Source organism: Taurulus bubalis (genome assembly GCF_910589615.1).
Source record: "Taurulus bubalis genome assembly, chromosome: 1".
Classification (NCBI taxonomy): domain Eukaryota; kingdom Metazoa; phylum Chordata; class Actinopteri; order Perciformes; family Cottidae; genus Taurulus; species Taurulus bubalis.
Genome location: NC_136589.1, coordinates 45,273,800 through 45,287,145, shown reverse-complemented (window position 1 = coordinate 45,287,145; position 13,346 = coordinate 45,273,800). Strand labels below are relative to the sequence as shown.

The 13,346-nt window shown below is 48.7% G+C and overlaps 1 protein-coding gene across 1 annotated transcript in view; it reads right to left on the bottom strand.

Moving 5' to 3' along the window:
• Positions 1-11,190, bottom strand: part of daam2 (dishevelled associated activator of morphogenesis 2) — a gene marked incomplete at both ends in the record, with an annotated part of 48,389 nt that extends 37,199 nt beyond the window's left edge. The window contains 2 exons of the mRNA XM_079214915.1: positions 2,377-2,466; positions 11,023-11,190. Coding sequence (XP_079071041.1) covers positions 2,377-2,466; positions 11,023-11,190 — 258 coding nt within the window. The remainder of the gene's footprint in view (positions 1-2,376; positions 2,467-11,022) is intronic.
• Between the last annotated feature and the right edge of the window lie 2,156 nt (positions 11,191-13,346).

Here is a 13,346-nt window from a genome sequence, read left to right as displayed (position 1 = left end):
TTCCAGTATATATGTATATATTATATAAACAAGTAAATTAAATATATATACACTCTATTAACGGCCTGATATCAGTATCTGTGCATCCCTAAATTGCAGCGTATGTGGCCAGAGGCCTACAATACGGCCCTCAGTATTAATTCCTCTCCATCCTCACCCTTTGCCATCTTCCCCATTAGGTAAACACAAACTGCCGTCTCTGTATTTCCTGCAGCAGAGAAGTCATGGGCACCGGTCCAAGGATTGGTATGTGATGTCACTGTCATACAGAAAGGGTTTCTGTTGGCTACAAAGACACGTCCTCAGAGGTGCTTGGGAAAATGTAAATAAAATGTAGATAAAATAAAAGAGCAAAACTATTGAAAGACTATTTGATTCATAAAACAGCAATGCCACTAAAAAGCTACTGAGGAATGTCATTAAACTGGTAGAGCCGCTCCCAAGATGCGGGGAACCCTTATGGGGTCAAACCAACCCATCTTTGGTAGTTCTCCTGAAAACTATCTGAAATTTGACCGCTTATGAATTAAGAGGGGTTTTATTAGCTCTTCGGTTGACGTGAAAGCATAAAAATCATTAGATCTGTAATAAGTGGTTCTCTCTGGACAGCGAGGAAGTGGTGCTGGCGAAGCTGGAGTGGTCTGCGGTAAATGAGTTTGTGTTGCAGGTGAACAGAGTTAGCTTGTCCCATTTGTCACGGCCTCCGTGGCTCCCTCCAAAATGTTATCCAACCACAACAACTGGAGGAAACAAGGGAACCAGTGTTAGCTGCCGAAGGGAACGGCTGAGGGACGCACTGCTGTCCTCTGCTCTCCATTCAAAATCACTGTCATGCTATAATTCTCAGGAACACTGGGCACTTCTTTGAGTATGTGTGTGTGTGTTTGTGTGTGTAACGTCTGAACGACCTGCGTCTTTTCCTACGTGTACGCATGTTCAAGTCCGCGTGGGCGCGTGCCCGTGAGGACAGTATTCACTCGCAGACACGCAGGTTATTTTCCGATGCCGCGCGCCAGTTCGTTCTCCATTACGCCGCCCCTGTGCATGAATGAGGGGTTTGTTTGCTTTTTCCTCCAGCCTTCCGCTGTGCACTGGCAGTTTTTGCTCTCCGTTTCCTGGCCGGGACACGCGGCTGGGTTTTTTCACCGTAACCTCGCGGAGGAAATGATTTCTGACTGGGAGAGATGGGGCGGGAACGACCAACGAATGTATCCTACCTCTGAACCCGGCTCAGGCGCTCACTGCAAACCACTTTGGTTCCAACATGCCCCGGCTGCTGCCAAAGTTTGGTTTCCACTGCCCTCTAACTACAGCACAAAGAGTCCTCGTAAACGTCTGTGGTCGCTCCAGTGAGATATTGAATAACTGATATTGGAGTATTACTGAACGTGCGCCTTTCATGTGGGTTCACGTGTTCAAAATGCACATTCTGCCAACCATTCAATCCCCTTTTAAAACTACGCAATATATTCAAAAAGGGATCAGCACACTGTGTGGGTTATCATAATGTATTAGAAAGAAAGATTACATCCTCCTTGTGTATTATTTTTGACCCGTATTGCATTTCACTGTAAACTGGTGCTCCAGCTTCCATCCTCGCCTTGACATCCCTCTAAACACGCCGCACATCCACTGCTCTTCTCGTTCCTCAATACCGACTCAATACAAACTTGTACATGTGCAGGTGCTCACACACACACACACACACACACACACACACACACACACACCTTTTAATATAACACACCTGCATGCCATGGAGAGAGAAAGGAGGGGTCCCATCCTCGCCCTGCTCCCAAAACAAAACCCCTGCTCCCAAAAAACTAATTAGCAAAGAGACACGGGGGGGGGGGGGGGGGGGGGGGGGGGGGGGGGGGGGGGGTTATGACTATTTACTCAGTTTGCTATTGAGCGAGAGAGGAGGGGCTGCTGGATATTTGAGGGCAAAGCGAGACCGGAGAGATGCGCTGAAGGGAACGGAGAGAGCGAGAGATGTTTTGGCGAGGGGAAAGGGGTGAAAGAGAGGGCTGACCAGAATGTTCTAGTGCTCCCCTGGTATGTTGACAATTCTGAAACAGAACATTGCTCGCTCCGACGTGGGGGGAGATTTGGAGATAGAGGGGCTAGAGGGGTGCATTCGTGTACACGGAGTAGTTTGCACGTACCATATTGCCCGGATGGAAAACATCGTGACATGTTTACAAAATGAGGAGCTGGAAAGGGGGGCTGACTGCATAGCTGAACTGAATCAAAATGGGTTCATCCCCTCAAGAGCATTCGGTGCTGACAGTTGAGCTCTAAACTGTGGGCTCGGGCAGCCTGTCAACTGAGGGCCAGCCAGAAACCAGAGCTGGAAGACGGCAGGGGCCCACTCACCTTCTTCTTGCTGCAGTAGATCTGCCATTTCTTCTCATCGGGCAGCGCGAACATGGCCTCCCGGTTCTTGTCCGTCAGGTCCAGTTCATCCTGCAACAACAGGGGGAGGCTGTTTTATACACGCAGTAGTCATTTTGTTTAAACCATTTCAATTGGATTAGAACAAATGTATGCCCAGCACATTAATACAGAAATTGCAGCGATTATAGCTACGAAGAGGAGCTTTCATTCCCTTTGGAAAACCTCTTATTTTACACGAGGCTCTGACAGTCTGCCCTGTGCAGTGCTGGTTCTCCCGTGACTCCCTTCCCTCCAGCAGGACCCGACAATACGACCCGGGCCTCCAGCTGCGTGGTGCAGGTGTTGGCTTCGCCTCGCCGCACCGGAGCTCTCCACCTCCACCATGATTTCATCTAATTTTGCCGGAGTCTGCCCCGGTGGCACCGATGACAAGCATTAAGAAAAGCTACATAGTAAAAGCCAATCTTCTCGTAGACTTACGGAGGTCACGTCGAGGGATCAGTGTTGAATTGAGACGGTTTCAGAACCGGTTAAAAGTAACTTTCATAAAAAAATCCTTCCAAATGAACATCGTGGTCAATCACCATTAAAAGTAATTAACATGAATATCCCGCAGGACTCACTCTCACAATCCCTGTTGCTCTGTGATCCCTGTGACGAGCACAGAGCAGGACTGGAGGCGTTGAGTTTACACAGGGACACTTGATTGTCCAACCTTCCCACTGTCTAACCCGAGAGGCGGTCTCCACAGAGGGGTGTTTTAATATTCACCCTGCTGCTCTGCTCAATTCTTCAGCTCGGGACAAGGAGCCTCCTGCACCTTTTGAAATGCATATGAGGCCAGGAAATGAGTCTGTGTGTGCCAGCCGGGGAGGAAAAGCAAAGTCTTGAAAAATAAAAAAGGGGATGGATACATTTGGGATAGAGGGGAGGAGGAGATGGAAATGGATAAGCACAAAAAAATAGGGGAAAGGATGAGACGCTGTATAGCGCAAGGGCTTTGTCCACAAGCTCAAATTAATCTCATCATAATGGTTTTGCGACCATGACGTCAGCCAGAAATGCCGGGGCCCCCGGGGCCCCCCGAAGAGAAGATGGCTACCAGTGCCAGAGGTGGGGCCCCCCTAAAGCCAGCCAGTAGATTTAACAGAGTTTGTTTTCATCCATTCAGCTGGACTGGGGTAGGCTGAGGTGGCCCGCATTCCAAGTATCCAACACTATGAAGGGTGACATCATCTCTCGCCCAGTCCTTTCAGTGGGATAACCAGCAGCAGCATTATTGTGGCAGAAAGAGGGGGCGATCTGAAGGGTGTGAACTTCAAGGGGGTCTATTGCAGATAGAAACCACAAAGAAGCTTTAGAATCTTTGGTCAAACCCTTTTTCATCTCGCCAGCGGGAATTCAATGATGTATTGTGACTCACACCCGGAGTCCAGGGTCGTCCAGGGTCTGCATTACCTGCTACGATAAACGCACGGTGCCCATATTCGAGTGTCGGGCAGAAAACTAGCCGTCATGTGGCGGTTCAGCATCCAACGGCTCCCTCTCCCCATCCTTGGGCTTAGAAACGAAAGGCAGAGAAGGCCGTCTCTGGCACTCTGCCTGGTCGCCGGGTCGAAGCCCTGCCTGTCAAAGCTGCTGCTGTTGGGAGGAGCTGAGACTGGAAGCTGGTGGGGAAATCAGTGAGAACGAGACCTCCTTGGATTTTAACAGATGGGAGCTGAGCCCAGCAACTGATCTCCCTGCTCTCTCCATCTACTCCTCAGGCCTCTCAGACCCCCTCCCCTCCCCACCCACCCCCATAGCTGGTACTGTCCGTCTGTTCTTTTTCAAGAATTATATTTAGAAATAGATATACAATTACATAAGATTTAGATGTAGGAGTAGGATAATGGCCAAGTCAGGTATGGCAGCAAGAACGTATCTGGAGACTTCAAAATGAGAACTGCATGTTATATTTAGTTCCTGCCAGGCAGAAGTGGCACCAGTCTGCATTTGAACCGGAGAAACGGAGAGATGGAGTTGAGGAGAAGGAGCATGAGGACATCGGGTGGGTGGAGGAATGGTCATGTCATGCCAACAAGAGGACCTTTCGTTCACCATTTCTTTTTCCACTCCCACCGCCCAGAGCGCCTTCTCCACTCGCTCCAACACTACACTGCATCACACGGCCTCTCCCCGAGGCCCAGACATTGGAACACCCCTAAACAACTGGCGGGCCGCCTCTCAATCCTCCAGAACAAAACCGAACCGCTCGGCTGCGTGAAACCTTTGGTGTGCCCCAGTCTTCCTTCGCCAGCACGTTCCAGTTGGGAATTCACATAAACCAAAACTAATATTGTAACACCTGCTGCCCGAGAGGGGAAGTTATGCATACCTCAGGCTTCTCCACCTCTACTTTCATATTTCCTCCACAGCTGCCTGTTGAATAATGTTACAAACCCTCAAAAAAAGGTGTCGCGGTTTTGAGCTCTGACTGCCATGTCCGCTGCAGACCGACTGACCCTGTCATTCAAAATGTCTGTTTCTCAAGACGACGGGGGAGGGGCACTCGCATCTTTCCATTGAATTTGGAAGAAATAGCAACGTAAAATAGCAAAGTCTGAAGCTAATCTAGCATGCCGTCTCAACTATAGACTGTGTAGAAGAAGGTCAACCTGGTCGCCATCAACAATTAGTTTGTGTACTTCCCTTTTGTAGCCTCGAGTTCGGCATTTTGGCCGTCGCCATCTTGGCTTTTTTACGAAGTGGGTGGAGGACAACCAAACGCTGAAGAAGACATTTTTAGGCAATGAGGATGTTACAATAAACTTTCATGAAATGGCAGGGACCTCGGGTAATTTTCTCACAGACTTCTATACAATCGGACTTCTTCTCACAAGCAGAGGAGTCGCCCCCTGTTGGCCAGCAGAAAGAATGCATGTCTAAGGCACCTCTGCATTGTCTCCAGTTTTGACAACTTGACACTTCTTTGAGGTGTTGTTACGAGAGCCAGGCTAGCGGTTTACCCTCACCTCCAGTCTCTATGCTAAGCTAGGCTAAACACTGCCAGACACCCGCCACCTCACTCTTGAAGTGAGTGCGTTTCCAAACATGCGTTTCAAGCCTTCTGAATGCCAACCTTTCAGAGCAGGCACCACTCAGAGATCTTAGAGGTGAAGATGAGCATACTTATGCAACGAATACATGATGTACTCCAAAACCCCCCAGGGATTATGATGAGGACGATGATGATGATGATGATGATGATTATATCTTAGCACATTTGCCACCAGTCAAGGCTTATGTATATAAATGAATTTGTATGACATAACACAAGTCTAATGATACAACATGTCTGTGGGAGATTTACCGCACTTATCTACACCATATGGAAACAGTGTGAAGAAAGAGAAAGGGCTGAGGCGCAATGACTCATGGGAGTAAAGTCAGAGCGGAGTGGGGGAACCTAAATACCTGCTTCTGTTGTTTAGACTACTATACGTCTACTTCAAGTGCTCTGAGACAGAGATGAACTGCAGGAGGGGAGGCGCAAAAGTGTAAGTGTGTGCATTTGACATAAATATGGAAGCGAGGACAACTAATACCGAAATGTGAGAGAAACTAAATATACAAGAGGGAAGAGGGGTCAGCGAGTGAAAAGGTGCGAGTGACTGGCTGTCCTTTAAAAAGGGAGGAGTGGGAGAGTCCCAGTGACAACTGACTGGGAATGTGTGAGGCTCCACCTAAATGGGAAATGCGTGTGGTCCAAAGAATGACATCCTTTTCACATACATGTGTGTCTGTGAAGTGACATTTCACACAAATGTCTTTTCCTCATGTGAAGTCTTACAGTACAGTCTGAGGTCCGTCTGTATACACATATATACACACATACTGTATATATCCTGCAGCAGTCTCTGGGCGAGACAGGAAGGCAGAGGAAAGACATGCAAGATGGCAGGAAGTCATATGAGGCCTCCAGGGAACCCACAGGAAGCTGTAGCTGCCATTATTGACCCAAACGAGTTTCAGTAAGTGTGTGTGTGTGTGTGTGTGTGTGTGTGTGTGTGTGTGTGTGTGACCAGGCCCAACCTCACAAGTCTAAGACTGATTCATCAGAAAAGGTCAAAGTCCAAATTCTTACTCTAAATTATACTCGCTCTCTGTCCCATAGCAAGTCCACACACACACACACACACACACACACACACACACACACACACACACACACACACACACACACAACTTTGCAGCATTCAGATGAGTCATAGAAGCCTCTCTTTGAAGAGTCAGTCACTGCTGCCTCTCCCTTCGTCCAAACAAGGCTTGACCACTTCAACGATAAGGCCGGCTGAGGGCAGTGAGAGCTGGCTTCACAGCAGAGGTAAGAGGAGAACATTAGAAATGGGGAAGCCGGTTGGACGGGGAGGGAGGAAACGGAAAGGAAAGATGGTGCATCCCAGGGCGTAAACTGCGGAGGAAACTCGCTCGCCACAGCTCGCAGGGTGGAGAACATTTCCATTCCCCATTTCTTTTGATTGCCGTCCGGCTCGAAAGTCACACCGGAGTGAACATTAGGGGAGGATTTTATGTTTGACGGAGGCTGGTTTGGACTGCGTTTTGGGAGTGGACGCTATTAAGAGGTTGTGGCACGCAGATGCAGCGGCCGGCGCTGCACAGCTGGATCGCTGCCCGGAGTGGTTGGATTAAAACCGTCCCAAATTACGAGACGGAGAAAAAAAAAAAAAAGAATGAGGCTCCTACACAGGGAATACTTTTTCGGATAGAAAAAGAGGGCAGAGAGAACACACACTAATCTGACGTCTGCCGGCTCCGTGCTTGCCAGATGTTGGCCTCGGAGACCTGAATCCATTGCACCAGTTTAGCGAGATATACTGTACATTATATCCTCGCTCATCTCAACACACAGACGGGGTGAAAGACAGGGGTATTCCTTTTTAATAATCGCAGACGCATCTGTTTGCAACCTCTATGCAAAAAAATGCAGATGCACTACGCCGAGTGCTCCTAATCTGTTGTATTTTTGAAAATCACTACTGTATTTACTTGTCTCTCTTCAGTAGCGCAGTTGCGTTCAAGGCCCTTGCGAATGCGTCGACACGCTGCGACCATATGCCCGACCGCTCAATGGGAAACAATGGCAGTGCGTTCGTTGGCGTCAACTGAAACTTGTAAACGCAGGGCTAACAAACATGTTCTCAAACAACCTCGCACTTTCTTCTTCTTAAAGAAGAAAATGTCACTAGTGTGACATGTGCCCAACATCCTCAATTGCCTAAGTATGAGAGCAACTTCACATGTGGTGGTGATATGTTACGGCCTTGACGAAGCAAAAATAAAGCCGTCGCTCTACTTGAAGCGCTGCCAAACTTCACACATGGCCTATATATCAACTATGCGTGCAAGCCCTGAAGCGCTGGTGGAAACAAACTGTTTAAAACGCAATCAGCCACCACCACACATACACACAAAACATACCCGGAACGCCGGCACACGTTTGCCATCAAGACATTCTGCAGCCAGCTGCAAATGTGTAGTTTAATTGATGCGATCCATTAGCGCGTCTGATGTGGCCTTTGCTCGCCGCGTCCAAATCAGTGGCGATTGCTTCCAGGCTTGCAACGGGTTGTCGAGTTCACTTGTTGGCACAGGAGGCTTTCCTACGGTTTCATGGCGGACTTGGAACTTCCTGCAGGATGAGTTGTTGCACATTTGGCGGAGGAGAGGGAGTGTTTACACAAGGGACCCAAAGATGGATCCCACACATGCTTATTCTGCAATATTAGTTTGGTTGGGTACACACCAAGGACAGTAAGTCATGTCTTTTGCTTCATCACTCATTCCGCGCTCATGTATTTTTCACGAAGTAGCAGAGATGTCAGTAGAGGTTGCTCAGAGGTTGTACATTTGAGAAGGTGAGGACAAGCGTTGTTTTGGGATACCAGAATTTCCTGCCGTGGTTTAACATCACGACCACACAATCATGGCACAGTGGACGAGTTAAGCATTTTCTGAAAGTCTCCTCTCCCGCTAACGCTGTCATCCGAGTGTGCACCGTGCTCTGGTGGAGGCGGTTTACTCCTCCGTTTGGCCCAGATCTGTCGCTCCCATTCCAGAGGCTCCATCGAGTCTCACTCTCCTCCTCAGGAAAGGCTTTCATAACAATGATCCCATCTCCTGTTGCCATGGAAACGCACTATGTCGTGTTATTCTCTATTTTTCTTTATTCATTCAGTGAGACTGTAACATCCAACATCATGTCACTAGTTTCTAGTCTACTAGTTTTAAGATTTTTTTTTAGTTTTTTTTTCATACAATATCCAAAATCCTATCGTGATGCTCAAAGTGGATTGATATTTTATTACACTAATTATTAGGGAGCGCCATCCTGGAACCAAAAATGTGTGTTCCTTTTGGTTTCAGAGATTCTTCCTCAAAGAAGAGCACAGGAAGTGATTTAAAGAGTGGATAGATTGCTGTAGCACACACGCACGCACGCACACGCACACACGCACGCACACACACACACACCCCTAGAGTTTTATCTGTGAGTCCTACATGCGATGCTGACAGGAGGAACCAGAGCCTCACACAGACACAAACCCAGAGACCAAACATCTGAGTGACACCACATGTGTGGCCATCCAACGAGCATCTGATGAACAATCGATCCACAACATGTGGAAGGGCCCAGATCCAATGACACAATGCCAAATCCGGTTTCTCTCCTGGGTCGAAAAAACACAAAACTGCAATTCAAGAGGTTTTAAAATGGCAGATGGACCCGTCTGCTTCTGGCTGCTTCTCCAGCGTCATCGCATGCCCAGACGCTGACCCCCAAGATAAGTTGTGGGTCGTTCAGTCCTCTGAACCGCGAGGGCAGCTGTGATTTGGCTCCGCACTCAGACCACGTAGGGGCACCAAGTTTGTAAAATGACAACCTGCTTGTTCACCAGAAGTAAGCTTCAATTACAGCACAGCTGGAAGGGCATGCAATCAGGATTGAGGAGATCAACGTCTTGATTGCAACAATCCTAACTTTACATTTTCTCTAATCAAGCCAATAAATACACTGCGGCTACTGAGGTTTAATGGCATTCCCAGGGATTAGAATGGAGCCGAGACAGCACATTCAGGATCAAGCCGGGTCAATTAGCAGGAAAAACGGGGAAAGGATCCCCAGTGGAAAAACATCTGCCTTGATAATAGCGAATCGTTTCCTATCCCAAATGGAATTTCACTTTATCTCCTGAATTGATTATGACAGTTGGAGGAGCGCTATATCGTGCAGACGGTGAAGCTGAGCTCTCCGTGACAGAGGCAGAGGATGAGGCTGTAGCCGTGCTGCTGAACACGTCGCCGAGAGAGGGAGAAGGAGACAGAGGAGGAAGGAAATCAGAGGTCGAGGGAGCGCGGCGGAGGCGCCGAGATGGACCCAAAACAGAAAAGCCCTGTTCTTCCAGCTCGCAAGGCAGCTGAAAACCACAGCCGACTTCTCCATTCTGACAGCTGTGGCCTGATCGCTCCCCGCACCATGGGTACATGCCAGTCTGGCACCAGTACAGAGGTACCAGCAACCTCCGCCAACAAGTGTGATCTGTGCACGAGATGGGAACCGTCGCACGAGGGCGGGCTGCTGCGTAGTGGAAAGAATGAGCTTCTGAGTTTGTGGAATGGGGTTGGGGCGGCGGGGTCTCATCCAACCATCAAGACGCACTCCACAAGAGCCGAGCCCTTCCAATTGCCATCTCCTAATCCTGTTTGGTCAGGATGATGAACAACACGCAAGGGAAGGGGAGAGAACTGGACTGCTCAGCAGTAGGAAAAAGAGCATTCCAGGATTTACATTGTTGTTTTGAGCTAACTTCATCTACTTTTACTTGTGTTTTCACTATAATTGGTGACTCATTTTGGCACAGCATCCAAAAACAGCATCACAATAAAGTTGAACATGCTCATTAAACAGACTCAGTGGATGGCTCCAGGTAGATATGCATATTATCCAGCTACTCGCTCTACACTACCCACAAAGTGTGCTGTATAGGTTCTGATCCTACAGATCCTTAAAAATAAATCCACAGCAACTGCTAACCAGCAGGCTGTTAGTTCACATGTAAGACATACTCATCTATTATGTAGCCCATGACACCACTTGGGTCGTGTTGCAGTCGGATTCAGTCGTTCACTGAGAGTGACTCTGCTCCGCTATTGAAACCACTGAAGGGATGCTGAATCAAAGAAGGAACAATGCTTCCTCCAGTTGGGTTGGATGGAGGTTGAATCACCACAAATGAGTAGTACCAAACCCAACCGGAGTTAATTTATAACTCTGGTGCCAAAACAACCAGACCGAGACCTTGTTGAAGAGGTAGTCCTGCTCCAATTGTTTCGGTCCACACCCGAGTGAGATTGCTAGGTGGTGTTCTCACCAACAGTGGGGTAAACTCTGCAAGGTTCAATTAAACCGAACTAAACAAAGCAGTGTGTAACACATGGACTTACCACCAGTCCAAGTGGTCTATAATGAGACTTCAGCCTAAATCTAGGCCCCCTTGGTTAAATCTGTGAGGGGAAAGCATTTTCTAATAATCCATCCATCTACCCCACTCCATCTTTACTCACCACCAGTTCGGAGAATCGAGCATGCAGCTCCTCGGCGGGCGGCATGGGGGCACTGAACTCCAGCAGCTGCAGGGGCACGCTGTCCTTGAGGTTGATCTCCGGAGGCTCGCTGCTGCCAAAGCAGCACAGGAAGCCCAGGCCCGGCCGCGTCCTCTTCCTGGGCGGCATGGCGGCTGTGGTGACACAGGTGGCAGTGATGGTCCCGGGAACCAGGGGAGGTAGAGGAAGGGGCCAAAGGGCAGGGAGGGGGAGTGGAGAGGAGGACGAGGGCGCTATCTAGGGGGCATGATCTAGAAGAGAGATGAGAGAGGGAAAAGGTTACAGAGACGTCGACAATGCAAGCCGCCATAAAGAAGTACTCTCAATGACATGCAATAATTGATCTGATTTTCAGTCACAAAGTAGCACGACAGAGACTCCACTCAGTTCATGAAGGCCTTGCACTGGTACACGCACACGCACACACACACACACACACACACACACGCACACACACACACACACACACACACACACACACACGCACACACGCTTCTCTTGACAGAAATGGCTTGCAGGGCACAGGAAGTGAAGCAATTTATGTTTCCAGCAGCCACAGTTTGTTTGGAACAAACACAGGAAGATACAGCAAGTCTCCACAGCTACAAATGGGGCGGGGGGGGGGAGATGCCACCTTAAAAAAATGTATCAACTCCGTGCTTGGATTTTCTCATGACATCACAATGCTGGAAATACAGACCGAGTAGGAAGCGATCACTGGAAAGCCAACCATTGATTTCACCTATCCTCTTTTTCCAAATCGTCTTTATTCCCTCGACTATGTCCGTGTGAACCTGTGCCAGGGCCGGGACGTGAGAGAGGGCCCGGAGGCAGCAGGGGCCCGCCATCATATCCTCATCTTGACATCGGTTGCTCTTATGCCCGGACAAAGAGACCTCTTGTCCGTGTGCTACAATGGTGCCTTTCGCAGCGTGTGTGCTGTTTGTGCGGCTTCGCACCGAGAGCTGCCCCAGCAGTGCCCTCACGTCTTCAATGGAGCGGACACTGTGTGTGTGTGTGCCTGTGTGTGCGTGTCTGTGTGTGTGCAGACGGTAGCGGATGACACCCACTACAACAGGAGCAGAGCACTGAATAGGCCCGAGACACCCGGGAGGATTTCCTCAATGCTACGAAAAGGATATGGGTGGTCTTCTCACTGTATGAATAACACACTCGCTACACCATATTACGTCCCATCAACCACAATGTGAGCACACACCCACAGAGTTGCACAGTTGCCAAAGCCCAAGTTCTTTATGCGGCAGTTTACTGCATTTGTGAATGAATGGACCTCAAGTCTGTTATGCAAATACCACCGTCATGCAAATCCAGCATAAAGGGTTGACCGAGAAATCCATTTTGGAGCTATTTATGTGAAATACAATCCAAGAGCACGGAACCAAGAGCAACTGTACACAGCCATTCCCTTTCCAAATGTTGTGTTTTTATTGATTTTTTGTACATAACCAAACAAGCATTTAGTAACGGCTGGAGCTCTGCAGCCGTCAGTTTAATACGGCAGTGAAAGTTTATGACTTCTGTTTCCACGAGAAGCCACAATCTACTACATCTCGACCGACCATGACGCTCCTCCATCGCCCGCCGCCCGCCCACCCGCTCCCTCTCTCTCTCTCTCTCTCTCACACATTCGTTCAGCGTAGGAGTTCTCACTGCACAGTGTAAAAATAGCCCGATGGTAAATTCTTTATGAATGCGCTGGGCCCTCGACAGGAGCTTAAAGGAGAAAAAATAATAACACCACGTTTCCATTTTGCCCCTTCGTCGTTTGCTCACTTGCTTTTTCCGCCTCCTTGAGTCCGCCATCCCTCTCGAGGCAGCAGGGCGTTGCACGGCTACGAATGAAAACTGGAGGCTATATTAAATGAAAAGCAACCAAAGTTTCTCTTTGGCTTTTTCCAACATGGAAATGCAAGTACTGCATCTTAAATTATTCTGTGCAATCACCTTGAAATGTGTTTCATAGTCATTGCATCAGTGTGTCAATTATAGAACGCTAGGCATCTTGTAAATGTGTGCGAGGCACATTTGATACTGCACCAGCGTGTGTTGTGGCGACCGAGGTGACAATCCCTGAACGACCCCCCCTCAAAACTAAATTAAATCAGGGAGAGATTAATCTGCTCCAGGGCAAAAGTGACCATAGGGTCCCTACTGATCCCCTGCCCTCCCAGTCCCTGTGCCCAGCTAGTAAGTCTTCAGTTGAAGAAATACTTGAAGAAAATGTAGCGTTAGCTAAAAGAGAAAGCTCTTTGTTGTTTCGCTGG